Source organism: Nelusetta ayraudi, unplaced genomic scaffold (assembly GCF_046127955.1).
Source record: "Nelusetta ayraudi isolate G7.1 ecotype Tasmania unplaced genomic scaffold, CSIRO-AGI_Nayr_v1 ptg000042l, whole genome shotgun sequence".
NCBI classification, from domain to species: Eukaryota; Metazoa; Chordata; class Actinopteri; order Tetraodontiformes; family Monacanthidae; genus Nelusetta; species Nelusetta ayraudi.
The window spans coordinates 2,057,487-2,084,527 of NW_027466092.1; the positions used below are offsets into that span (position 1 = coordinate 2,057,487).

General features: G+C 46.2%; 1 protein-coding gene across 1 annotated transcript in view; it reads right to left on the bottom strand.

Annotated features, from left to right (window-relative positions):
• snx29 (sorting nexin 29) overlaps positions 1-27,041 on the bottom strand; it is a 118,915-nt gene that overhangs the window by 12,986 nt on the left and 78,888 nt on the right. Inside the window, exons 16-19 of the mRNA XM_076033635.1 lie at positions 25,526-25,642; positions 23,872-23,927; positions 23,069-23,150; positions 8,515-8,655 (exon numbers count right to left, since the gene is read on the bottom strand). Of these exons, the coding sequence (XP_075889750.1) occupies positions 8,515-8,655; positions 23,069-23,150; positions 23,872-23,927; positions 25,526-25,642 (396 nt within the window). The remainder of the gene's footprint in view (positions 1-8,514; positions 8,656-23,068; positions 23,151-23,871; positions 23,928-25,525; positions 25,643-27,041) is intronic.

Below are 27,041 nucleotides of genomic sequence, written 5' to 3' on the forward strand. Positions count from 1 at the left end.
ACAAATAGCACATCTAAAAGAACTAAATGTTGCCTGGCAACAAAAGACACTTTCCGAGGTGGAGAAAGTAAACACCAGCCGCACTAACAAGCACTTTCTGTTTCTCACCAACAGGAAATCAATGCTTTTGACAGAGGCATTGATCGTGTTTATGTGATGTCTACACACAATATATTCCTGCCGCGGCTCTCCAGGAGGGAGGGGAGCCCTGCACTGGAAATCCTGGTCTCCACTAGGGGTGCGTGTGTGGGGGGGGTGGGGTGGGTGGGAGTGGGAGGGGGCGGGGTTGCATAACAAGCTGCTGCCTCTGCAATAATAACAACAACAAATCCGACAACCGGGAATCGAATTGTGAACGTCTGTGGTTCTTCCCCCGAGCGCCTGACAGGTAAAACTTCAAAAAAAAAAAAAAAAAATCACTCAAAAAGTTCTCTCTGATGTGCACGTGATTCTCCAGCGGTCTTAGCGGGACCGTCAGCGGCGGCTCTGATTTGAGGCAGCGGTTCGCTGTAAATGAAAGGAGGGCGGACGGCGTCGGCAGCGAAACAAGGTCAACGCTCTCCGCCGAGCCGGCGCCGCACCGGACCGCAGCCAGGTCTGAACGGCTTGTTCTCGCTGCGCCGCCTCTCAAAAAAAAAAACACACACCGCGCCGCCGCTCGGCGCCATGCATAAAACATCACAGGCAATTTGGGCGGCGCTCATACAAGACCTTCACAATGTCTCCTTGCCATAATTAAAAGGGTATATCATGTATATTGCATAACGTGTGAACGCAACATACTAAGAGTGGTTAATAATTCACTTTGTAGTTTGTGATTAATTAATCAGGGCAGCCTTGGCGAGGCGGAGGCTCGCCCACCGTACACGCGCAGGCGGGGGCCACCGCTGAAGGCGACAGTGTTTGCAGAGGAGCTGCTGCTGATGTAAGAGAGTTCGCTTGCTCTTTGTTGGGATTCGCTGCTTCGAATATCAAGAAAGAGGCAAGATGGAGGACCTGCCCTCAAAACAAGAGTGTAGTCAGTGACAGCAACATTCCCCTGGACTGGTGACAAAGAAAACACATTTGAGACTTTAAAAGAAGTGCAATCTCGAGAGAACATCAGTGAGTGCAGCTGATGATGCAGCTGATGGTGGTAATGAAAAAAAGACAGGAGATGCCGAAGAAAAAGTCTGTTTTTTCACATTAAGGCCTCTTTCAACAAAGTGTTTCTACTGTCAGTATTAACTGTAGAAATGACAAAGCACAAACGTGTAGACGCCAATGGGCAAGTTAGCCCCGCCCACATCAGTCATTGGCCCGCCCACATCCGCCACTGACTAGGCACAACGGTAAAGTTTACTGTTGTCATGTCCACCCACGTTGTGTGACTTCGTTTTTTGTTTGTTGGCCTGTTTTCAAACAATGTTTCATGTTTTTTCAAGCTTCTTTCTGGATGTATTTCCTCATCCAAAATTACCGTTTAAGTGGTGGCTGGTGTAAGCTTGTTCAAAAAAGTGATCAGCCAACCAGATTTTTTTTTTTCTATTTTTCCCCTGTTAAATGAAGCTTAACGCGTGTTAACAAAAGTTCAACACCGCTTTGAAAGCAGTCTCAGCTGTGGGAGGGAAAGCTAGTCGGACCTGGCACGCCACACCACAGGCAGCTTTGGAAACGACTGCAATATTTGCACCCCAAACACCAATTATACTTCCTGTACTGGTTGTGTACATGGTGGCCATGGATTTCCCTCAGGACGTGACGCACTATTGTTTACACTGCAGCGTCTGAAGTTACCCCGAGACTGCTGTTAGTTGCCAAAGTCTGTTCAACCATTGGGAACGTCCAATGGGAATGCCGTCAGAGAGAATGTGTATGGATATCTCTGGTCTCTCTGGGCCGAACCAGATGGAACGTTCCTGAAAATCCTTTTGCATTTTTCTCTACATGTCCATCTGGGGAAAAAAGCCCGCAGGAAGTGTTTGTAAAGGGGAGGCTACATTTTAAAGTCGATTGATGAGAAGGACCATCTGTATATCAATCAGATTTTTATTTTTATTTTTATTTTTTTTTACACCACTAGTGAAAGTATACCATAGACCCACTCCCTGAAGGAGGAAAACTGAGCGTAGAGCTACTGCCTGTGCCAAGAGACCGGCATGACATTTCCAAAGCAGACGGTCTGACCTAAAACTGAGCAGACGGCCACCCAGGCCACAGTGTTTAACTTGCCACAGGGAGTCGGAAATGGAGAGAAAACATGAAACGAGAAAAGCTGTAAGTGCTGTTTGTCCTTCTATCCGGTTCTGATAAAAACTGAAGCGGCATCATGGCTAATCTCTGTAGCAGCAGCCATTGTCCACGACCCGGAGTTCCTCCTGATCCTCTGTGGTTTTTCACAACATCATGGCACAGTCACTCATCCTCCTTGTTAAAAGAACGGAGGAAGTGAGTCAATCCTTCTCCTTCCGCCACGACTTAATCTCTCTCCCGCCTCAATTTTCAATAAAAGAAACTGACCAGCTCAGGTTAAAACTGCGGAACACAGCTTTTAATTTTTTTCATGTCTGGTAAAATAAAACGACAACTTCTACATTTGTGGCACTGGAGGAAAAGAAAAAAGATACAATCTGTGAATGAAGTTGTTTTTTATGTTAACATGAAAGCTTGGGGCGGCGAGTGGCCTGAGCGAGCGGGAAGGGAGGCGGTGACACGAGTGGGCAAAGCGAGACAAACGATCGGGGAGGAGGGGAGCAAATTAGAAAGGCAAACGCCTTTGGACAACCGCCATAAAATCCGGATGAGGTGCAGCTGGCGAGCAAAATTGTGACAGCCGGACTCTGGGGTGTGACAACAATGTGGCTTTGATGTAATCATCGAGCAGCCCCACCACCAGCCCCCGACTCCGTCTCGCCAGTTAGCAACAGGAGGGATTGACAGCCGGGACTTGGGAACATTTAGCCTGTTAGCCTGACCAGGCCTCGACAAATCAGCTGGCTAAGAGCTATCACAGGCAGGCGTGTGTGTCTGTGTGTGTGTGTGTGTGTGTGTGTGTGTGAGAGAGAGAGAGAGAGAGAGAGAGAGAGAGAGAGAGGGACTTCCTCGCCAACAGCCCTGGCAGACACGGGTGCTGTCTCGTTAGCTCATTAGCAGGACTCAGGGACGCAGATGTTAAAAAAGGAAACAGAGAGTCAAACAGCAGCGAGGGACGACCGAGGCCGACACTTTCGGGGGTCGGTCCCGTCTGGTGAGCCACTTGGCCTCTAAGCGTAATGAATCACGATTCCCTCTGAAGCACCAGCGCGGCTAATCCACACTCGCACTGCAGGAAGCACGGTTAGCAGTATGGCTAAAGTTGTGTTGTGATGCGTAAGACGTCAAAAGGAATATTTCTGCATGTTGCTGTTTTGGAGTTTTTAAGCAGAGGAGTCTCACAGTAAAGCAGTAAAGTAGCAAGATTCTTCAATATCATAGCAGAGGCAGACCACTTTTGCAAGGCAACTGTTCCCACGGAGAGCAACGCTACTCTGACTGAGGTAAGAGTGGCAAAGAAAACAGTGCCTCGGAGGAGGCAGAAACCTTGAGCGGATTCAGACTCTCAATCATGGATGAATGGACAGGCGTTGCGGTGGAGGAGCCGGAGTGCACAGGACAGACAACAGAGGGCAATAAGACACTGGAGTGGCCTTCAGTCATTGTAGTCTGAGGCCAGTCGTCAAGAAAAATCCACTCGAAACTGGACACAATCCCGGTGATGACAGAGATGGAAAGTAGCCGATAGCTAAAAGCATCTCTTCTGTTTATGAGGTTAAGGTTTGTTTAGTGCATTGTCCCTGTCTGATAAAAAATGAATGAATGAATGAATGAATAATCCTTTTGGTCTACTCCAGGTGATGCAGTTCAATGAAACCAGTGCCACCGCAGTTAAGAAGCTCGTCTCCCACAGCTACTAAATTGTCTATAAGATGAAGATCTTCTTTTGCACGTGAAATAAATAAATCATTTGGCAGTGGGCAGATCTGGCGCCTCGCAGTCTGGCTAAGCCGCAGTGTTAGCGTAAACTCAGACGGTAATTTGATAAACACTGACAGGATCATGTAACGCAGACAAACAAAACAAAACAAATCTATTCTCTTTTCTCTCCACGTTCACTTAAACAGCACATTCTCCTTGGTGTTTATTGGGGATAGGGAAGAAGAACAGAGCTTTCTACTGGCATTATACCGAGACAATGTCTTAGTAGTAGCATGTTCTGACACGTGTGCGAAGACACCGTGAGCTTTTCATCTCCAGGTGAAATCAGGAGCAGGTGGGTTCAAATACCTGCTGCACTTTCTTTCATGACAAGCTTGACGTTAAGAAGTGACATGGATGTTCAGCAGTCAATTGAACACAGGTGAAGGAAAAATTACCAAAGAAACATCTGAAGAAGAGAAGGTCATGGTGACGGCAGATTCATGGTCAAAACACAACTTTAAAACGTGTTGAGCCCACTAGAAAAATGTCCCTGGAAAACAGCAGAATTAGCACTCTGTTTACAGTCTGCTGAGGAATGCTCACTTTTACTTGCTAATATTTTGTTGGATCTTCCACTTGGCAAAAACAAAGCGGCCGTGAAGTGTTCACAGAGTGAGGAACAAAAGCTAACCTCGGAGAGTTGGGGCCAATTCCAATTCCTCACTTAACTCCTCAATCTCAACCCTCGCCCTTAACCCTCAATCTTTGGCCCTCAATCTTGGCCCTCAAAAATAAGTGTAAGGGCTTAGAAATGGGACACCCCTGCAGTGCAGTTACGTCTTCAGACTGTGGGGGGCGGCCTTACGCCAAAGCTACGTCCAGTCAGTCAAGAAGACGACGACGACGAAGAAGAAGAAGAAGAAGAAGAAAAAGACGACGAAAAGGAAGAAGTCCTCCGTCGCTACACAACGATGTACACAAGTAACGTGAAGCCGGGACCGCCGGTCTGGTTGACAAACATCGTCAAAAGGAAAAAAAAAAAATGTTCCGCAACAACGATGTCAATAATCCATAAAAAAGTCTTAAACTAAGACAATAAAATTGTTTGGTAATATTTATATCTTTATTAACTAAGAAAATACTTCCATTTGTAGCTCGCTTTTTTCATCGCCATTTTTCGAAGATGTCTGGGTGAAAATACGCAATGCCTTCTGGGTAGCCCTTACTGCCAAGGGTGGTGCTGGAGAATCTCAATATTGAGGGCGATACAGCCCTTAAACTCGTCCCTCAACTTGACGTTCTGAGAACCGGGACAGCACTTGCACCTCGCGGGGGCGCGCATTTTTGAGATCGAGGGTTAAGGGAGGAATTGGAATTCACCCTTAGTATTACCCTTTGTGACATCACAAAGGACGGACTACCAGAACTGTCTGTTTCACACACTTTCTGAAAGGTGGAGCAAACAACAGGAGCAAGAGGTTTCTCATGTCAACAAATGTACTGCACTATTAGAAAACTTGTTGCTACAGTACATTTTACAAAACGCCGTACTGAGGACAATGAAGAGTCAGGTGCACACGTGCAGCGGGCCGCTTAAAAACCCGCTCCTGCCTCGCCTGGACTTAAACCCACATCCTGGATTAGACCTCTGATTCTGCTCCCGCTCCTGATGACGGGTCCTGACACCAGCCGAGGCTGGAGATTAGCCAATCACAGAGCTCAGGGGCTGAAGCGTGAGAAGTCAGTCACAAGTTGACATTAATTTTCTTGCAAAAGTGTGTGCGTGCGCTCAGCTGCATGCGTCAGGTATGTGGCATACATTTTCTTCCATAGGATTTCCAAGGCTTTAATCCACAGCTGAGCAGGAGCTGCCTGACAACCACAGCTGTGAGTCTCCGTGTTCATTTTTTCTCCCCCTCCCACCGGAAGTGTCAATCATTGCGCAGCGTTTCACACCCCTTGGTGAGATGAAACGAAGTCCTTCGCATGTCACACACTTAGCATGAGGGGAGTGTTTGCGCGAACGCGCGCGGCGGGCTGCGTGTTTTATCTTTACCAGAGCCAACCAGCGGCGGAGCAGACAAAAGACTTGTGAAGGGCCGCCTGCGCCGGATTCGCCACGCTAACGCTAACATGCCTCCGCCGCTCGTCACTCAGCGCATGGGGGTGTTTGATATGCGGGTGCACACGTATCAAAGTTAACGGTGACTGGGCGAAACGCTGCAACTGCTGTATTTCCATGTGAAAGGACAAAGACAGGCAGGAGGAGTGTGTGTGTTGCAACCAACTCCATATAGAGAATCACTTCGAGAAAGTAGTTCCTCTATATTTGCACTTGGGAGACACTGAAATATAACTGCACTGTCGCCTTAAAGGCTACAGTAGAGCTTCTCATCAATCGTTAAAGTTCATCGTTTTCCATAAATGTTAGTTTATGGAAAAAGGTTGTAAAATGGGAAAAGTTCTTTCTACTCTGCTTCATCTGAGATGTTGAACATGATTTGTTTGGTTTAATTTCATTGTCTGTATATTTTATTTGACGTTATACGTTTACGTTATACCCCTTGTTTATTTTATATAACACATTGATCGGGCGACAGATCCATATTTTCATCCTCAGTAATGTGTGCGGTCACTTTCCACCAGTGCTGTGGTGCCTGATGCAGCAGGAGGGCAGGAGGGCAGGAGACGGTCTTCTACCGAAGACGCATTCTAACATCGTGTCCCATTGCTGCAATCAATCAAAAACAACAACAGGCGAAGGAACAGGATATTAAACCACAGCTTCCCGACGCACTGACCTTCCCGGCGAAATACAAACCGGGTGTCAGACCGAGAAATATCTGGTGTGAAGTGAGCCCAATATACTTGTTAGCCTCGGCAGGGAGTGCGAAGCTAATGGCGTCTCTGACGGCGCTCGCCGAGTTCTCGCCTCTACACTGTGGCCAGAGATTGACGGCTGACCTGCGAAGGAGGCTGAAAACCAATCATCCACACAACCTGGCAGAGCGTCGCCGCTTCAGACGGCTCGCCGGCGCACAAAGACGCAGGGCAACGCCGCCCCTGACAGATGGACACGCGCGCTTCCTGTTCCGAAAGTCACACAAACAAACAGGCAGCGACCGTCCCGGCCTGGACGGAGATTTAAGCGTTGCGTTCGGATCATCGCCATGAAAGTGTCTTTTGAAGGTGCCGAGGAAGACCTCAGCTTTTTGGCTGTGGCAGCGTCCAATCCAAGCGACCAGCGAATTGAGGTCAGAACCAAATTATATCCAAAAGGTTGGAGGAAATGGGAGGGCAGACAGGGAGCGTTATTTTCCTAATAACTAAGAGAGGAGCCGTGGGAGGGGGGTGTGAGGAGAAGAGGGGAAGAGGAGAACAGAAGGGCCGGAGGGATGAAGAGAGTGTCGTCACATTTCATAGCGTCTCGCAGCGCCAACAGTCCCTTTTATGTTGTTGCGGAAACTCGACAGTGTCAAACAAACTGGACTTCTGGGGAAGAAAGGGGTGTTTTTGTTTTCAGTCCCAGTGAAGCAGGGCAGAGAGAGACGAGGGAGGCACATTAACATCAGAGCACCAGTGGCCTTCATCCTTCATGCAGCCAAGGTGGAAAACACCGCCAGGGGCAAACTGGGAGGAAAAGCTGGTGATCTCGTAGATTCCCTGCTCAGCTTTTGATCTGACGGGTCGAAGAGTTTGTCCCCCCATATCCCCAGGCGTGAGAGGATCCCCCAACACATAATCTTTCAATAACATATAATGGGATAAAATGTCTATAAGCAATGTAAGCAGCACTCTGACACAGAATTGTTTTGAATTTTTGACATTTGAATCTCATTAATTGTTTAAAAAAAAAAAAAAAACGCCATCATCAACACTGTTCTCTCTTCCAGATACTTATTTGTCTTTGCTGTGTTTTTTTTTTTTTTTTTTTTATAGTATTGCGATAAATAGAGTTATGACTGTGTTATTAGGTGCAGTGAGATTTTGTGGGAACGCAGACCAGTGGCACTGGGGAGGCGTGACACAGGCAGAACGAGCCATCAGAGAACTGCTCTGTATGCATCGTCGGTGCTTGTTTGTGACAAGTTGACAGCAAGCTTGTTCCATGCGTCGTCACTGTGTCATCCAATTAGGAAGCAATTCAAGTGAAAGTAAGAGGAAAATTAATAGATGTGCCCGTGTCCTTCATGAAGTCACTAAAAGTAAATGACTGCCGTGTTTCCATTAACGTCGTGCAATAAACATTTATGTGTCAGCATAAACGGCAGGTTCATTCGGGCCTCCGTGTCACTGCAGTAGCCAAAGACATGCTTCCAATCAGGGTTTGGTGGTATGAGATCATGTGACACATCAGAACACACTTCCCATCCAGTGGGCAGAACACCAACGTGTCAACAAGTGGTTTTTAATTAAATTGCAGTGTCATTTCCGACCACTGGGGGCTGCTAAATCTCACACACTGGTCCTTTAATATTCTGGTTCATGAAATGCAATCTTGACTCAGCCAGTTTTGGAGATCTGAGTTTACTGCAGGAATTTGAACTAAAATGGACTCAGAGGGCCTCTGTGACCCACCTTGTTTCCGATGGCTTTCTTGGGCGGGAAGCTGAAGCCGTCCACCTGCGGAAACTGCGTCCTCAGGTGGTTGTGTAGCTCCCTGAACTCGGCGTAACGCCTGTACACGTTCCACTCGTTGTCCAGGATGCGGATGTAGACCTGGAGGACACGAAAGATCCGTCATTGTCAACAGGAAGAAGTAGAAACATTTTATTTTTCTGGGTTATTCTAACTTTAAAAAAAAAAAATAAAGAAAGAAAGAAATAAAAAATGCAGAGATAAAATGAGCTTGTAAGGTAAATTCTTTACGCAAGTCCTGGCCATTTTTTGTAGTGACGTCAAATAAGTAAACATTCGAGTCATTAGGCTCTCACAGCGGCGAACGATAAAGTAACAGAGATATGGGGGGGAAAGAATGACTCATCCGTGCAAATGCGCACTTTCACTTGCGTGTTGCAATAACAGTCAGTCAGTCAGTAGGCATGACTGTGCTGCCACCATTTCCACGCACCATTAGCAGCTTTATCCAGACTCACAAAACCAAAAGAAAAACACAGAATGAGCGCGCAGAGGACAGCAGAGACGAGCCCATTATGAAAATGAGAGGGGAAGAAAAAAGCTCTAAAAAAAAATAGTTCTATTTGAAAGCAACAGGCAGAGTTCACCCAGGTACGGGCACGAGCAAGCTGAATGACTTTTGCAGAGTTCCATCGCGAGAAGAAGAAAAGAAACACCGGAAATTAAGCAGCAAAACAGACATGAGGGAAGAAATTGATTGAGAAACTACAGTCAGGTAAAAGCTCCCGTCTTCCAGGCTGCCAAAAGCACAAATAAGGTAACTCAAAGGTGAGACGTAACGTTAAAATGAGAATCAAGTCAGTAGCGGCTTCCACCTCTCACCTGACTTTTATTAATTCCACAGTGCATGTTCTACAGAGACAGCTGGGATAGGCTCCAGAAAACCCCCTCGAGCAGTTGAAAGCAGGTAGAGAGAATGGATGGATGAATGGATGTTCTACAAAGGAGACAAGCCTCCCCGCTGCACCACTAGTCAGCACTCAGAGTACTGACATGACTGTCTTCAGCACACGGAATAAAAAAAACTGGTCGCACCAGCAAGCAGTGCGAGCAGCTGAGTTCTTCAATCTTATCCAAAGCAACACGTGAGAAATTGATTTGTGACTCACGGGAATCCACTGTGAAAAACGACTGACCCTGTGTAAGAGTCGGAGGACCGAAACAAATTTGCATGCTTTGAACTTCTTGGTTGTGACGCACAAACAGACACACAAGTCGTGACGGACGTGTTTCTTTCTATTACACGGTAATAAGTGCCCCTATTGCGGGTGAGGTCCCGACCATCACCGCTCGCAGGGCCAATGATTTTAAAATCTCTTTCCACATTCCAAGAGTCCAAGATGAAGCAACCGTCTGCCGTGCAAGGTCAAGGTTAAGGTGGGTGCCGCATAATCGTCAGCCTCTCGTGACCAATAGCAGCGGAGGGGAGCACACGCAAAGGTCGTTGTGATAGAGCAGCGCAGGCACTGACGCTGCAGCGGCAACTGACGAAAAAAAGCCAATATTCCAAACATTATGAGTCTGCAGGATCAATAAGGAGGGCTGAGGTTGCGAGTGCTGATAAATTATAAATCGCTAAAGGCACTTGAGGACGTGGCAGATTTTTCAATAAGTGAAGATAACTACATTGTGAGCGATAGCGCAGAGAGTATTACGGTGTTGCTTTTCCGCGTCTACCTCAACCTCACACTTTGAAGGACTTTTTTTTTTTTTTTTTTTTGGGGGGGGGGGGGAGAAACAGGACCGATCCTCTAGTCAGACATCGTCTGTCAGTCGACTACAGTCTGCAGCAAATGTAAGGGAAAAAAAAAAAAAAGTAATGTGACATTTTGGACAGCCATTCAGAGGAGACAGACAACTGAAGCTTTGTTAACGGGCCAAAATGTCTTGTTAATTTTTCTGCTTCGGCGGGAGACACGTCTAGACGTCATTAGTGTCACCCGCAGATATCAGCGAGTGACACCTCGTAGCGTACTCAAATAAATGATAGAAAAGCACAGAACCTCATTTTAATGGACGTCTGCTGACAAACATAAGGTGAGAGAGAAAAAAAAAAAAAAACGATGACATTTTTCCCTTTTCTCTATAGGTCCTTGTCATTTTCTCCCAGCTTGGCTTGAACAGACAAACTTTCCTGAAATTGTTTATGTCACTGAATATTTCTGGGATGCTGAAATTTAACATTATTTTGCATCCGAAGCATACGCAGAACGCACGCTCAGGATAAAGGTGAAGATATTCAGATTAAGGTGTTTACATGTAATTTAAAACTCATACGACGATGATTCATGATCATAATCAGAGTGCAGAAATTGTGCTCGTATCTAGAGCGCATGTAAACGCACTGAGTGATAAATCTAAGGCCTTACACAGGGCGAGGTGGACGCGGAGCAGCAGCAGCAGTGAAGATCCTCGTCCACTGAATGACAGTTGCCGCTGACGAGACGGGAGCAGACAAGATCGCTAATGGACTGAAGACCCGTCATTTCAGCATTTCTGTCTGACCTACAAAAGCACAACTAAGTCTCAGCCAAGTTATGTGGTCTTGTAGAGCACGGTGTGTGTGTGTGTGTGTGTGTGTGTGTGTGTGTGTGTGTGTGTGTGTGTGTTATAGTCTTATGGCTAAATCTATAGCTGACTGGCATAAGAGGAAATAAGAAGCTTTTAGATAGGTTAAAAATAAACATGAAAGAATGGGCCCACTTGTTAAGCCCCATCACGTTTCACCATTAGCCAAGAACGTGAATGTGAATGAAGTCTCACGTGTGATACACACACTGCCATATATACCTCACCCTACCTGAAACCATCCTTACTACAGGAATCCTACCTACCAGCCCTACCTTCACGGTTAACACTACTCTGCATTACTTTACCTAACCTACCTATCCACCTACCTACACTGCCCAGCACAACCTCCACAGCCTACCCAACACTATCCATCCAGTGCTAACCCTGGCGACTTGCCCCACCACACCATAAACTTCATCATTCCTACCCCTAAAAGCCCATACACAGACACACCTACCCTACCCTGGACTACCAATCTGCCCTACCTACGCAGGTGAAACTTCCCTTTGCTATCCTACGAAGTCTGTGCTTTACTACCTACTTACTGCCCTACCTGCACTCCTGCTGTACCTTCCCACTCTAGCCTACTCTTTCAATCCTACCTTACTTACCTCAACTACCGCACCCACCCTGCACTACCTTATTGACCCAGACTATTCTGCCTATCCAAATTCCGGCTGCCAATCTACCTCATCTGCATATTGTATCCCCTCCTCCACTGAACTACCAATGCATTTATTATAGAGTGAAATGACAATGAAGTCAATTTGATAGTTGTCTCAAAAACAATCAGTAAAATAGATATTTTTTTAAATGTTGACATTAGTTCATCACAAGCACCCATATCTTGAATGCATTCATAGTGATGAACATAATATCCCTCTAAATCTAAATGCACAATAATAGCTGCTTTTGTAGGGATGTAAGGACAGAATCAGCCCCACGGTGTCTGTTACTTCCCTAAAACGAAACAACTGCACACATATGGCAGCATTAGCACAGTGAGCCTAATCCGCTGTACGACGTCTCATCGGCACACTTATTTATGGAAACACATTAGCCATTGCACACAGCTCCCTCCTCCTGACTAATCACAAACAGACTTTCATTATCTCTTACAGAAATCTTGGCAACATCCTTGAGTATGACATGGTTGGTTCTTTGATTTTCCTCGAATGAAAACCATCTCAAATGTGGGACGGTAATGGCTTATGAAATCTCAGCGACACCATTATAATACTTGTTATGAATTCATGTAAAAAAAAACAACTGTCCTTTGGTTGTTGGTGAATGTGAAATTTACGCTGTTGTCAGTTTTACAAGGGGTGAAGTGATGCAATTTTATTCTAATGAGAAATAAGAGCAATAATAGTAGAAGAAGCGGGGTGCCATGTTTTTCCTTCCTGCTACCACAGAGGAAAAATACAGCTTGCGCTCTGATGTATTCATTTATTCAAGACTTTTAGCAAAACACCTCTGTAACTGCCACACGTCTATGGCGCTGAATGATCCTGGGTGCCTGATTGCACTCGCAATTGTTTGAAAAAAAAAAAACAACAACATTGTGGCACCTAGAAGAAACGCGTAGGAATCCTAAAAGGGATCTCAACCAGGGCATCAGGCGCAGCATGACATCTTTCAGGGGAAACGGCTACTTGCTTGTCGTGAGGGAACCTCAGAAATAAAGATCTGAACAGAACGTCTTTGAGAAGATAATTGCAGCTTTTTCTTTGCTCGACATTCTGCTGGATCTTTAGCCCGAGGCTATTCAGACGAGCAGAAGGAACTTGGAGTAGTCACGAGCCACATCGCAGAGGATCGTGGAAGTGCTGATGATAATGATGTCTCTCGCTGCTGAAGACCCCAGCCTGCCGCTCCTCGCCCCCCCCCCCCCCCTCCCTCCCACCTCCGACTGGCAGGCGAAGTGTAGCAGTTCCTACAGTGTCCAGGAAGAAAAGCTAAAAATGATTTCTAGCGCCGCAGGAGACAATCGTGCACACGTCTCCATCTTCACCTTACAAGTGAAAAAAAAACATGGATGTAACCAGATCAAGGGTGGGTAGGCTGACAAATGCGTGTCTGTTTTCTATATGAGAATATAGCCACCAGGATGCCCTTGAATTGAATGCATTTTTGATCTCTTGAAAAAAATTGGTGGTTATGTACTGATCTCGTGAAAACACTGTTACTGTGCTCATACGTTACAAAACGTAATTGCATTGTATTTTTTGTTTAAACATGTATACGTCAAATTTCAGTTTCCTCAGTCAAGTGAGTTCATCGAGTCGCTCTGAAAGAAAGCAGGGCAGCAGCAATTATTCGCCTTGACAGCCACCCATGTGTACAACAAAGCATACAGCACAGCAGCAAGCTATAATATACCTTGAACATAAACATACAGTATATACATTGCTGCCCAAACCCCTCCACAGGCCACGGTTATCTTATTCTTCTTGCTTTTAAAAATTGCCACGACGCAACCATGTGTGCATAAGTTGTTACCATTTATCACACACAGATGTGAGTGTCCAGATTTTCTGACGGCATCTAAACAGAGAGAATGTTTTCAAAAAGTAGGACAAGACTTATAATTGGGATCCTTAAGTCCTTGAAAAAGCAGTTTTTGTTCAGCAGGCCGCTGTGCAAAATCATTTTATCAATAGGCTGTCCAAATTTTGTTGTTCTTTGCAAATGATCACCATGACATTTTCAATGGCACTACCAAGTAAGAAATTTAACACTGAGGTTTATGCTTTCAAGAGAAAAAATAATATTTACTCCTTCTGAAGAACAAAACTATAAAGAATAGAAAACTATTTCATTTTTACCTCCGGTTCCACAGATTTGTTTTGGCAAATCATTAATAGGGGTCTAAAGGTGAACATTTTGTTTGAAAAACATTGGAAGCGCAGGGATTCTGTCTAATAGTGCGTAAATGTAGAAGTTTGTTTAAATAGATGAAAAACGCCAGAGTGAGACGGAGGCTGATTACTACCCTGGCCGCAGCGAGGATGTTTATTTCAGAGCTCAGAATTAGAGGCTGTGAGGAGAAGAGCTGGAGGAGGGAGGTGGAGAAACGTTGTTGGAGATGTGAAGAGGAGTAAAAAGCTACAGCAACCAGGTTTGGTTCAACCGTCACTGAACCCGCAAAGGAGCACAGCCTAAAAGGTTTGGAATTAAAATGGAACCACTTAAGATTAACTTATTAATAATATAATATAACATTTCCATGCATACTGAGGCAGTCAGCATGAGCGTCTATCGATATTTCATCAGCAATTCATTTATTTGACTTTTTTTGTTTTTATTCTACGTGAAGTCCTATACGAAGGATTTCCTGTTGCAACCCAATAAAATCAGCATTCCCCAGCTAACAGAGCCAACAGCATCAAGCTGCTTAACAGGAAACCAAACTTTTATTAATTAGCTCAGCACCGCTGACGACGGATTCCCAGTTGTGCTGGGGACACTGTTAGTAGCACCAACTACAGTAAAATATTGCTTCGTAAGCCATTTGGAAAACAAAACTTCCAACTCAGATGCAGAGTTTGTGTCTTTTCCCTCTCAGTTTTTCTCAGGCAGAGCCGCCATCAAAACACCGCAGACCGCGAGCTTTTTTTTAATCGCTAACTCAGCACAAGTTCCTTAAAGCGGGCGGGTGCTAACCAGATAGGAGCGGCCCGTGTGCTAGTCCAAGGCTATCGCGGATAAAACCGCAGCGGTGGGGGATGAAGCAGACAAGCATCAGCTCTTACGCTTGTCTTTTATCACCATTGCTGCCCCTTATTTCTGTTCTCTTCATCTCCCACTCCTCCTCTTTGCACCCCCCCCCCCTTGAAACACCATCGACTCAAATCTCAGTCACGGCAGGAGACCCCTTTAATCGCGATTCCCTCCCTTTTCCCACGCGTCCTGAAAAATTGGCTCGGGAGAAGGCTGGAAAAGCCTGCGAGCGTGGAGTGGAAGGCGTGGCGGGCAGCTGACCTGAGCGAGCGCTGAACAGGAAGACGGCAAAGGGATGGTGATGGTGAGGGATGGTGGGAGTTAAATATGAGGAGGGGGGGCGGGGGCAGAGAAATTAGAGACGTGCAAAAAAGGGGAAAATGACGGAGACCAGAGTGAAGAATCAGATTCCAAATCCTGATCTAATTCTATTTCTTGAGGCTCCGGCAGAAGAGATCCTCACGTTCCTTCCAACTCCCTCCGAGGGACAACGCCATTCCCCACCCTGCTCCCACTCCTCCAACCACTGCCCCCAGGTGCTCTGGCCACCCCCACCCGACCCTCACATTCCATTTCCAAGTGAAACATCTTTGAAGTTGGTACTGTTGGAGGGAACGCAGTGGGACTCCAAATCAGCACGGGTTCACACTTTCTTGCAGCTCGGAATTGGCGGCTGCGATAAGCAGGGTTGGACCCCGCGTGAGGTTCGGGGTCTTGGTGATACACAGCTGCAGCAGCTCTGAATGCTGATGTTTTTGCTGAAATGTGGAAATTGCGATTTTTAAATTTTATTTATTTATTTATTTATTTATTTTTTATACCACCCCCTCCCCATCAGAGCCCGAGCGACCTGATGACAGTTACACTCGTTGCAGCTGACACGTGTCCGGTGACGGCGTCACTTCGTGCTCAAGTGCCACTACAACGGCACATTCAATTTCAAACTCCCTGCTGTGGGGGGGGGGGAGGGGCGGGCGGCGGCTGAAGAGCCTGCGATGGGAATTCTAAACGTAAACGACGAGCAGCAGCGGCAGGCTGAGGCAGCCTTTCCCGGGGGTGTTCCTCCGGCTGACTGATGGAAGCAAAAGCAAGACGACTATTGTAATTATCATCAGCATCATTGTAAAACATTCATCATCGCCGTCGTCAACACAGTAGTTATCTCCCCTCCGTCACCAATCAGCCGTTGTTATTATTATAGCCATCATCACTCGGCTCGGCACAATCCGCGCGCACTCACACCAGATCGCGAGCGTTTTACAAAGTGCAAGCCTCGCGCACCTCCTCAACTCCGGCAAACTCGGAGCGCCGCTTCCGCTCCAAGTTCCCGCAGGATCCGCGGGGATGCGTCTGCGTGGCGCATCCCCCCGGCCTGCGGCCAATCACGGCGGCTCGCTCACACTGATCCGAGGGAAATGTGACGCCGGGCCACCTCATCCATAAAGAAGAACCCGGCCGAGCATAATGGCCCGTATAGAAGCAAAAGGTGTTAACGCGTTTTCCCACCGCTGCAGACGAGTGTCGGGGAGGACAATCTCAATTATTCATTGGCGAGCTGATTTATGTGGTTTCGGTATGGTGCATATTAAAGGCCTGTGGAGGCACGAGGAGGTGGAGGCACTTTACGCAACCGCTATTAATTGGGACCCCTCCGTCACTCTGGCACTCGGAGCACACAAGCGGCTACGACTGAAGTTGGAGAGCCTCAACTAGCGGTGAGTTTCAAAGGCACTTTTAAAAATACGGGCCACACACTCTCACGTGACCTGAGGAATCTATTAGGGCTGTTACAGCTGTATTTAACATATATATGTAGAGCGAAGGACAGAGAGAGGACAAGACTGGAAAAGTTCCAGTGCGCCTTATTAGCATAATTACTGTAAAGCCGTGAGAAGTTTGCATTGGGCCCCTTGGTTTTTCTCCAAATGATAGCCTCGGCTTTTTGGCTGATCAAAGACGCCGCCTCCCACCTAATGTATGCACATATCTTCATAAAGTCTACGTAAGGCAGTCGTTGAGTTGTGGCTTTGGATTTTTTTGCAGTACTGGCAGTTTAAACACACACACCCACCCACACACACACACACACACACACATATGTATATATATATATATATATATATATGTATATATATATATATATATATATATATATATATATATATATATATATATATATATATATATATATATATATATATATACATACATATATATATATATATATATATATATATATATATATATATATATATATATATATATATATATATATATAGATGTATATATATATATATATATATATATATATATATGTATATGTATATATATATGTATAATCACACTGCATTTACATTTCGCTGGTTCTTGGTATTGAGGTGTTAGTTTGTTTGCTTTGTGTGCGGACGTGTGACATGCGCACGCAAAAACAGACCGAAATAGATTTTCGCGGAGAACACAGTCCCTTGTGGACGCTCCCGTCTGCGGGAAAATTCACAAAGGAGAAAGTACAAGATGTTAAAAAAAAATAAAAATAAAAGGGGGGATGGGGGGGGGGGGGGTCTTGGTGTCGTCAGGGATTTGAAGTGAAAAAAATAACTAAACATGTGATTTTAATGTTGTTTTCACGCTGCTGCGCGAGTTAAAAGAACCCCTGAAAGTTATCCTGAGAATGTGACGCCCTCCTTTACTGCCTGTCACACATCAAGGGCTCGGTGACTGGAAGAGGCAACTGGGCGGTACACTGGACTGAGCTGGAAAACGGAAGAAGGGGGAGAGATGTAAAGGAATGTGTCATCGTGATGATAATGGAGGGCGAAAAATAAAGAAGCGGCAGTTGTGAGTGTTTGGTATTTTCCATAATATTCATTCCCATGATGTCCTGTCCCAAACCGCCTCCCGTCACACTTTCCAGTCCTGTCCCACTGCATCCCATCACATGCCTCATCCCATCCCACCCTCCGAGTCCTATCTGGTCCTACTCTATCCTATTTTAAAGCAACTGATGATCAAATAATGTGACTGGACAAGAGGCACTGCAAGCGTGCTTGAGTACAACAGCACTAAGTTGTTTGGCTTCCAGCTCCGTATCCCACTTTTAGATAATGGTTAATTAGAGGAGCTATTGGGCAACAGTTTAATGGCTCGTCATCAGTCATGATGACTCTTGTGCTGCCTCACAAGAGTCAAACTGTGGTCTGGTTGCAATATCATTTGCATTGGTTGAGCAAAAGTACCAATTAACCAGACAAAAACATAATTTGTTGTAATTTTCTTTATATATATTTTTTTTTTACTGAGATGCAGGTGCATCACATTTGAAAGCAATCTCACATTCTATAATGGTGTGCAAAATTGATGTGTGCTATATTTCCTCCACTGTGCTGCAGATACTATTTTTTTCTTCCTTAGATTGAGATGCATTTATTCAGCAGGAGTGCAACAGCATTCATCAGAAACACACCCTACATCAAACTTTTAAATTTATTCAGAGGCCCAATCAGAGCGCACAGCTACGAGCAAGGAAGCAAGTCATCAGGATTATTTATATCTCCTTCTTTGTAAGCAAACACAACTTTTCATAGACGCTGCCTGATCCTAAACAAAGAGCACATCCCTCCCGCTGCCTCGGCGCCGCAGGTACGACTCCCGAGTCGTCAGCTGCTGGAGAGCTCCCAGCCATCAGCTCCACAGCAGCCACTTCATCACCAGGACTGTCCAGCTCTGTGAAGCTGCCTCGTGTCCACTCACATGACGCTTGGGTAAATCACATCGTCTTGATCTCAGCGCTCCAATTACTGGCACCATCCTGCACTCGCATGATGATTGTTTCACCTGCACTTTATCATTATTATTATTTATACTTTTTTATATTTTCTTGATTCTTAATCTTTGGATATTTTTGTGTTTTTTCCTCAGCAAGACTTAAATTACGAGAATAAAGCAGATTCTTCACGATGACACTTTGTAAACTGGGCAGGCTGAACTGGCAGCATTTAAATGGATGGGTTGAATGGGTTGAATAAATGTATGAATGAGACACCAACAGAAATACAAATAAATCTAAATATTCTGGACTTATTAACACAGCAGCATAAAACATACATGGTGGTCTGCCATCTTAATCCATATTAGCATAATTGCATTCTGTGATTGTTTGGATTGCTAATTACTCCACACTTGCGCTCACACAGCCAAATTTAAGAAAGGACCAGAGGTGCCCAAAAAGGTGCCTGATCTAAATAGTACTAAATGCAACAACAAATGAAACAACAAATTAAAGGGAATTTCCACCAATTAATTTGTTGAAGACAGGACCACCGGACCAGACAGCTGCAAAAATTTGGAGCCTGGACCAAACTAGAATCAGCTGATGTTGCCTTCCCAACATCCAACTCTTCATCTTCGGTCTCCGCTGGGGAAAAGTGTTTCAGGACCAATTATCAGTCAGTCGGCTGTCCTTTTGTGCACCCATCGTATCCCCAACACTGAAACTAGACTGGATTCCTTTTATTTCAGAATCTCGGTGTGTTCCGACTGGTGCCCAGGTGATTTCAAATGGTGACCCACCCACCTTGTGTTCGGCAACTGTGTGCAAAAGATTTGCTTCTTGCCGCTTCACGTGAGAGGGAAAGAAAGAGGCGCAGCGAGGGGAGGAATCATTACAGGCCTGCAGGCCCGGCAGCAGGTGGCGCCACAACGAGTAAAACCCAACGATAATGGAGCAAATCCATCTGGCCTCTCTCTCTCTCTCTCTCTCTCTCTCTGTCTCTCTCCCTCTCTCTCTCTCTCTCTCTGTGCCTCTCTCTCTGTCTCTCGCTCTCTTTCACTCGCTCTCTCCGTCTGTTTCTTGTCATCCATCCTCAGGCCTCGCTGAGCTTTGGATGGAAGTCATTTGGGAAAAAGCTCAGAGGGAAAAGTGGCTCCCAGCAAATGCAAAGAGAGAAAATGGGGTACAAGCAGTTTTGGCGCCGCCATAATGCCCCGCAATCCGATGTGGGAAAGAGCGAGAGAGATGGGCGTAGGCTTATAAAAACGAGTGCAGAGAGAGAGAGAGAGAGAGAGAGAGAGAGAGAGAGAGAGAGAGAGAGAGAGAATGGACAGATGACACGAGTGGGGGAAAAATTTAAGAAAAGACATTTCGGGGAGCCTGGGGTGAGAGGTGGTTGTTAGATTAGCCTATTTTCCTCTCAGGGGCCAGTTTAGCGGCAGCATAAAGCTTTTAGCATGCCTACTTTCGACCACAAGGTTGCTGTGACCGAACTTGGGCTCCGCTTTTGGAATCCCATTTAGGTCCTGGCTGCCTAAAACCCCCTCCACAGCTCCTGCCTCATGGCTCTTATCGGCCATTCAGCTATGCGAGCAGATACTGATGCGTCTGCGCCACTGCGAGATGAAGTGAGGAAAAGAGGGAAGGGAGGGGGGACGTATACACCCACTTGAGGGTATTAAAAAAAAAAAACAGTGCCTTCGCTCCCGCGATGCTCTGAGGTCTTTAAGACAGTTTGGCTCGGTGTTCAATCACCACAACAACTTCACCTTAACAACAATGACTCCGCTAACCTTGGCTATCCATTAGCCTGTCTAAGAACAAAAGCAGCATCCATGGGGAGCCATTAGAGGGATATAGCTGTGGGAAAGGAAGTATCCAATAGAGCAGATGGGCTGCGCTTTAAACTGGCTCCAGGGCTGGACAGCCGGCTCACACACCGCAGGTACTGGTGGGGGAAGAAATTAGGCTAAAATCGGTGCAGCACATGGAAAATGTTCAGGTTCAGTTTGGGAGGGGAAAAAAAACCACAACTTACTTCTGGCCAGTTTGATGTGAATACCTTCAGAAATGTTTATATTCCATAAATAGCAGCTCCAGTAGCAAGGAGGCGGCCAATAGGTTCCATCATGCATCTGCAGTCGGCCAGAATCTTGAGAGAGTTTGGTATTTTTACCCAGATATCACAACTCGTTTAAGAACTGTTTGAGATCAAGTGTGGTCAGAAAAAACATGATAAAAACGCCTTCTGTCAACTAGAGGGTACTAAATCTTACACACGGGCCTTTAAGTTTCTCTTCTACAAAGTAAATTAAAGACTTAATGCCACCAGATGGCACTATTATGCACAAGGCGCTTAATTGGATAAAGTGGGGGGGGGGGGGGGGAGATGCAAAGAGGCAAACAGTCAAATCGTCACACATCATTAAAAGACGAACTTGTTTTTACAATATTGGTCAAAGAGTGTTTAGACTGCAGTAAGAAGCCGTTTTTATAATAGTGTCATACTTTCAAAGAAAAAAAAAAACTGGCTTAGCTTCCCCAGGGGCTGGGTTTCAATGAGAAGAACTATCTGGCACTGTGAGGTGACGTTCAGTACTGGTGCTACGCCACTTGTTTCAATGAACTCTCTCCAAAGTGCGCTTTTAAACGAGTACAATCGTGACGCGCACTCACCTATGACTCGAGCCGCATAAATGGCTCCCAAATTGCACCGTCAACAAGTTACTTTCCCCGACGCTGCGCTTTAAAAAGTGAGTCGTCTCCCCGCCGCATATTTTCATGACAGCCCAAGTCCCCTGTAATACGGCCAGAACGTCATTTAAATGGAGAGGGAAAAGGAAAAAAAAAAAAAACAACTGGAAAAGAGCTGAGAAAAAAAAGCACGATAGAAGAGAAAAGAGTTGACAGGGAATTTACATTTCTTTATGTGTTAAATATAAGTGTAGTGGCGCTGAGTCTGGTGGCTGGATGGTCCTGAGCAGAGCTGAGCATGTGTCACCTGTCTCTTCCATCCCATATACTCCCCCAGACTAACATTACAGCCGTACCCCTGGGCTACACAGCAGATAACAGCCTTTCCATGTGTGTGTGTGTGTGTGTGTGTGTGTGTGTGTGTGTGTGTGTGTGTGTGTGTGTGTGTGTTTCACATGGGGCTAGCCGGTGGACGGCGGCGGCAGGAGAGCCGAGTCATAAGACCTTGTTAATGTGACTGACACACTAACACAGTCACCGAGGGACTCGGCCCAAGTTGTCGACTCCATAACTTGGAGGACGCAGTGCGAGAGCAGCTCAGTGTGCAGTGAACTTTCCAGGGTCACTCCTCAGTTCAGTTATTTAACGACACACTTCTTTGAAAATAAATAAATAAAGTCGGTAGCTGTGTTTCCATGACCCCTTGAATTGCACAAAACCTAAATATCGCCATAAAAAAACTGGTGATGGAAACAGCTAAACTTCAAAAAACACCATTTAACAGAATGGCCGCATTCTGTTGCTGCCATGCTAATTCAAAGCTAATTCAAAGAGCTGTGATGTTTGAAATAATTCATGAAGCACGGCACGTCGATTTTAACATCTGATGGAAAGTGATTCCAAAGTGCGAGACAACCTGCAAAACATCAGCAATTGAGCTGCTGAGATTTCAAGTGTTTCCATTTAGACCAATCAGCATCCTCTGAAGAGACAAAGGCGGGGGCTACGGACCTACAGCCAAGATTCAGTTATAACACAAACAGAAAGCTCCTAAACAACAGAGGCTGCAGTGTGTATTACCAGTTTTATGGTAACTGGACATGATTACCTCATTAAAAGAAGAACAAAGAACAAAACAATATATATTGCCATGCGTCACTGACAGGTGAGTGTCAAAGGTTAACTTTGAAAAGGGTCTCATATTGGCCCAGCATCTTTTATAGAAGGTGATTCCATTCCACATGGCAGGTTAACTTGCTGTGTTTGTGTGTTTGATAATGACGTTTCCTTTCCAACCCAAGCGGTCGGAGCAGATGAGCGCCCTCCAGAGTCTGGGTCTGCTCAAGGTTTCTTCCCACTGACACTCACGTCAGCTCTGGAGGCATCTGCTGGTTTCTCCTATTTCATTGTTCAAAGTGCTTTGTGACGCCTCTGGATGTGATTTAGTAGAGAGAGAGGGAGAGAGTGAGAGAGGGAGGGAGAGAGAGTGAGAGAGGGGGAGAGAGAGAGTGGGAGAGAGAGTGAGAGAGAGAGGGAGAGAGACAGAGAGAGAGAGGGAGAGAGAGAGAGAGAGAGGGAGGGAGAGAGGGAGAGAGGGAGAGGGAGAGTGAGAGGGAGGGAGAGAGAGGGAGAGAGAAGGAGGGAGGGAGAGAGAGGGAGAGAGACAGAGAGAGAGAGAGAGAGAGAGCGAGAGAGAGAGAGAGGGAGAGGGAGGTGTGTTAGGATAGCTGCAGGTACCTGGTAGACGTGGTAGGCGTTGGCGGCTCTGCCCTGCAGGAAGACGGAGGGGATCCAGACGTTGATGAGCGCGCGATGAGCTCTGAGTGACACAAACAACAAACCGTACAACGTTTGCTGCCATCGCCCTCGAAAACAACAGAGAAAACTTCACGATCAGCCAAACCAAATCTGACGTTGCCGTGATCTCAAACATGAAGCTGAAAAAGCGCTGTCACACATCTGTGCTTGATGAGGGTTTTTGATGCTTGTCTTGTTGAATTATTCAACAGAAGAAGCTCGAAAAGGGAACAGATCACTAAATATCTGGCAAGTTGGGAAATTTGGTTTGGGAAAGAGGTGATGAAGATTAATTAAATTCGATTTAAACTGATTTAATAGAGGAAGTGGGTGAAATCTCCGCCCCCAAACTGTGGCTCTCCAGTCAGCGGCTAATAAATCCTGAATCTTTTTCTTATCTCGCCAGAACTGACTGATATATTCTGAGGGGATCATCCAGCATTAAATGATGCCAACATGCGGGGCTGTCAAGCACAAAACAGGAATGACGACATAAGAGCAACATTAGCTAATGATGCCTTCAGCGCAATAATAAAGACATCAGTGCAGACAGCATTATCTTGTCGCTTCCGTGAAGAAAATCACCACAATTCACATCGCGATCACATCATGAGGCCAAGACAAGAGGAGCGGTGGTGTCGTTATGTTTAAAGCTTCAAAGTTAAAGTGGTGTGAAGTGTGAAGCGGAGCTGAGTTCAGGGGTCGTGGAGGCTGAAGGGGAGAATAGAGCAGAATCCTCTTACGTCTCAAAGTCGGACAGGCTGGGGTCGTCCGACGTCTGGCTCAAGTCCCCTGGAAGCTGGTGGAATCAGACCAGGGACAGATGAACATGGGGATCTTCTCATTTCAGGCAAGGAACATGAATGCAAGCAATTAATAAAACACTTTCATCTCATCGTTTTCATGCCATTGTTTGTTCATTTGTTCATTTTATCAGGCAAAATTTGCAACTTTAGGTTTTTACCTTCTATTTCATTTCAGTCAGGTGTCAAATCATCCACTGCTAGTACAAGAAATGCTGGTTTCATGTTTCTCTCTCTCTCTGTAAATATATATACACGTGTGCGTGCATCATTCTTCTGCCGCCGCACCTCCTTCTCACGAAACGTCTTCGGTCCAACGGTCGCACAGAGTCAGGCGCAAACGAGACCCGCAGACCATGAGAAGAAATGAGGGAGCAGGAGCAGGAGTGCGATGATCTGCAGGCGCCAGAGAGCCACCTGGCGCGTGCACACAGACACGCACGGCCAGCAGCCCAGCTGAGGAGGGCTGAAGCTGGGGGATAAGAGGTCTTATCTTCAGCCTGGGGCTCCGGCCACTCAATGCTGCTGCTGCTGCTGCTGCTGCTGCTGCGTCCACACACACACACAGCACAGCGAGGAGGGCCAGTGTGTGTGTGTGTGTGTGTGTGTGTGTGTGTGTGTGTGTGTGTGTGTGCAACAAAGAGAGACTATCCCAACTACTCTGAGCTCTCCTGAGCATGACCAGATGGTGGTGTTCGCTGTGCCCATTGTCATTACGGAGAACAACTTTGGAGACATTCATAGGGACTGAAGTTTTTGCGGAAGGGAATTTGACAAAGCGCTGGCAGCCACTGGAACGGACAGGAAAAGAGCAGCGCCCACACGGGGAGTCAAAGCTCCTCAGCGGCGGCGGGACAAAGGCGCGAGGACGCACGCTTTGACCGACAGATTTCCTCTTTGGATCGGACGGCGCGACGGACCCAGACGTGAGAAAGTTCACAGATAACAGTGTCATGGCGCAGAGTGAGAAGAGGAGGATGGCAGGAAGTCAAAACACATAAAATCAGCCGATATAGATTTATATACACATAGAGGCTGGTGAATAGCTTAAAGCAAAACGTTTTAAGGTTCTCTAAAAAAGACGACGTAAATTTAAATGCATTTCCGTCACACTGTTGGAGCTCAGCTAGCTCACCAGTAGAGGGCAGCGTGAGCAACATACTGCAGCGTGCTTGAAATAAAGCATAGAAGAAGAAGGTTACAGAATGGATATATTCTATATTGAATTATTATTATTATTATTATTATTTCCATCCTCTTTGGTTGAAATGAGGAGAAAAAGGATCAACCTGCTCTCCACTTCACCAGCCAAACAAAAAGTCATTGGTCTGGGATGGTCTCCGTGGGGGCAAATTATGATTTCAAACAGTGTAATGATCATCATCAAAAACATCTCACAAGTAAGTAGTCTTTCTGTGCAGGAGTCACAAATCACCAGAAGCCGTGCAGTTTGCAAATTTGATGATTTTTTTTTTTTGTTCTCCACCACCTCCAGATCTTGTGATGCAGAGCAACACTTGAAACCACTCATACATGCTAGGCGATGAAATCCCAGCGTGTGTGTGTGTGTGCGTGTGTGCGTGCGAACACTCACTGGTCCTCGGAGGTCGATGAGCTCCTGTCTCATCTGGACGATGAGGTGGTCTTTGGCCATGAGGGAGCGGTACAGCCGCTCATTGAACTCGATCAGCTCGCCGTGCATCTCTGCCACCTGCAGCGCACACGCGGATATGCAGTCAGAAACGTCCATCAAGACTTTGTGTGTGTCTGTGTGTGTGTGTGTGTGGTAGTGTCCATGATATGAAGTCTCATTATATTTTAAAAGTCACTCTGTCCAGAAATCAGTTCAAATTTTCCAACTTATGTCACTGCTATGAAATTAGAATATAAAGTAGAGCATGGAGCAGTTGTACAAATCTAGTGCAAATGACCCAAGATAAAGTGGATCCTGAGACAAACAACAATGCATAGTAATAATTTGACATATGACACAACAGCAGCTGCAACTTCACCTCTACTGATGACTGAACCTCCTGCCTTTTCATAAAAAAGGAACAAATGTTGCTGTGCTTCTTTAAAAATAGTACTCCTCCATCTTTTTTTTTTCATTATTATTAACTACAACAGCGGTCATGGCTTCCCATGGCTGCAACACAGCGCCTCGGGCCTCAGCTGTCAGAGGCAGAAGCACACAAACGCAGTGACACACGATCATGCGGCCGCATCGCCGGAGAACGTTCAGAAACATGGCCGCGCGTCGGCTGCGCTCCAGGTGAGACGTGATGCGTGTCGACAGCGGGGCAGATTCTGAGAAACAATGAAGCCCCTGACGGAGATAGATAGAGAGCGAGCGAGAGAGAGAGAGAGAGAGAAGCAGAGGGAGACAGAGGTGTATGAGGTGAACCCAGTTCATGTCCAGAACACTCAGACTCCCGCCAGGTCGGCTAATCAATCGTCCTCGGCTCTGACTAACCTTGACGTTGTGCGGAGCCCATCTGTGTGCAGGCTCATGCAAATATGGCCTCATAATTCTGTCTCTCTCTCACACACACACACACACACACACACATAGAATTCATCTGGCTAATAGGGCCGGACAGGTCTCTGTCAGCAGGCTGACAGTGGTGACACACTGCGCTGTATGGAGGACACCTGCTGTCACAGCCGTTTGTGCCGAGGTGCCGTCGCTGGATGACAGCTTGAGCCGAGCGGCGGGCCGCCCTGCAGCTGCTCCGACACCGACCCACCCCAAACCACCCCGACCCACCCCGACCCACCCATCCACGGCCAGTCAGACACACCGAAAAGGAGCAAGGTCGAACACGGGCAGACGTAATCAAGCATTATTTTAAAAAAAAAATCTCAGTTCCATAAATTGCCGATCGGCTATATTATGGTCTGGGTTGTTGTTGAGCAGTAATGAGATTATAAAGGGAAAATCTGGCAGTATTGCAAGACCGCTCGCTTGTCTGAGACTTCAAGGCTAAATCCATCTGGAGGGGCTCTAACCTGATATGATATGATATGATGACTTGACAATCGACATCCTTTCAAGAGGAAGAAGCAGAGGATTTGTTGTTTGTGTCTGATTTTTTTGGCTGCAACTTCCA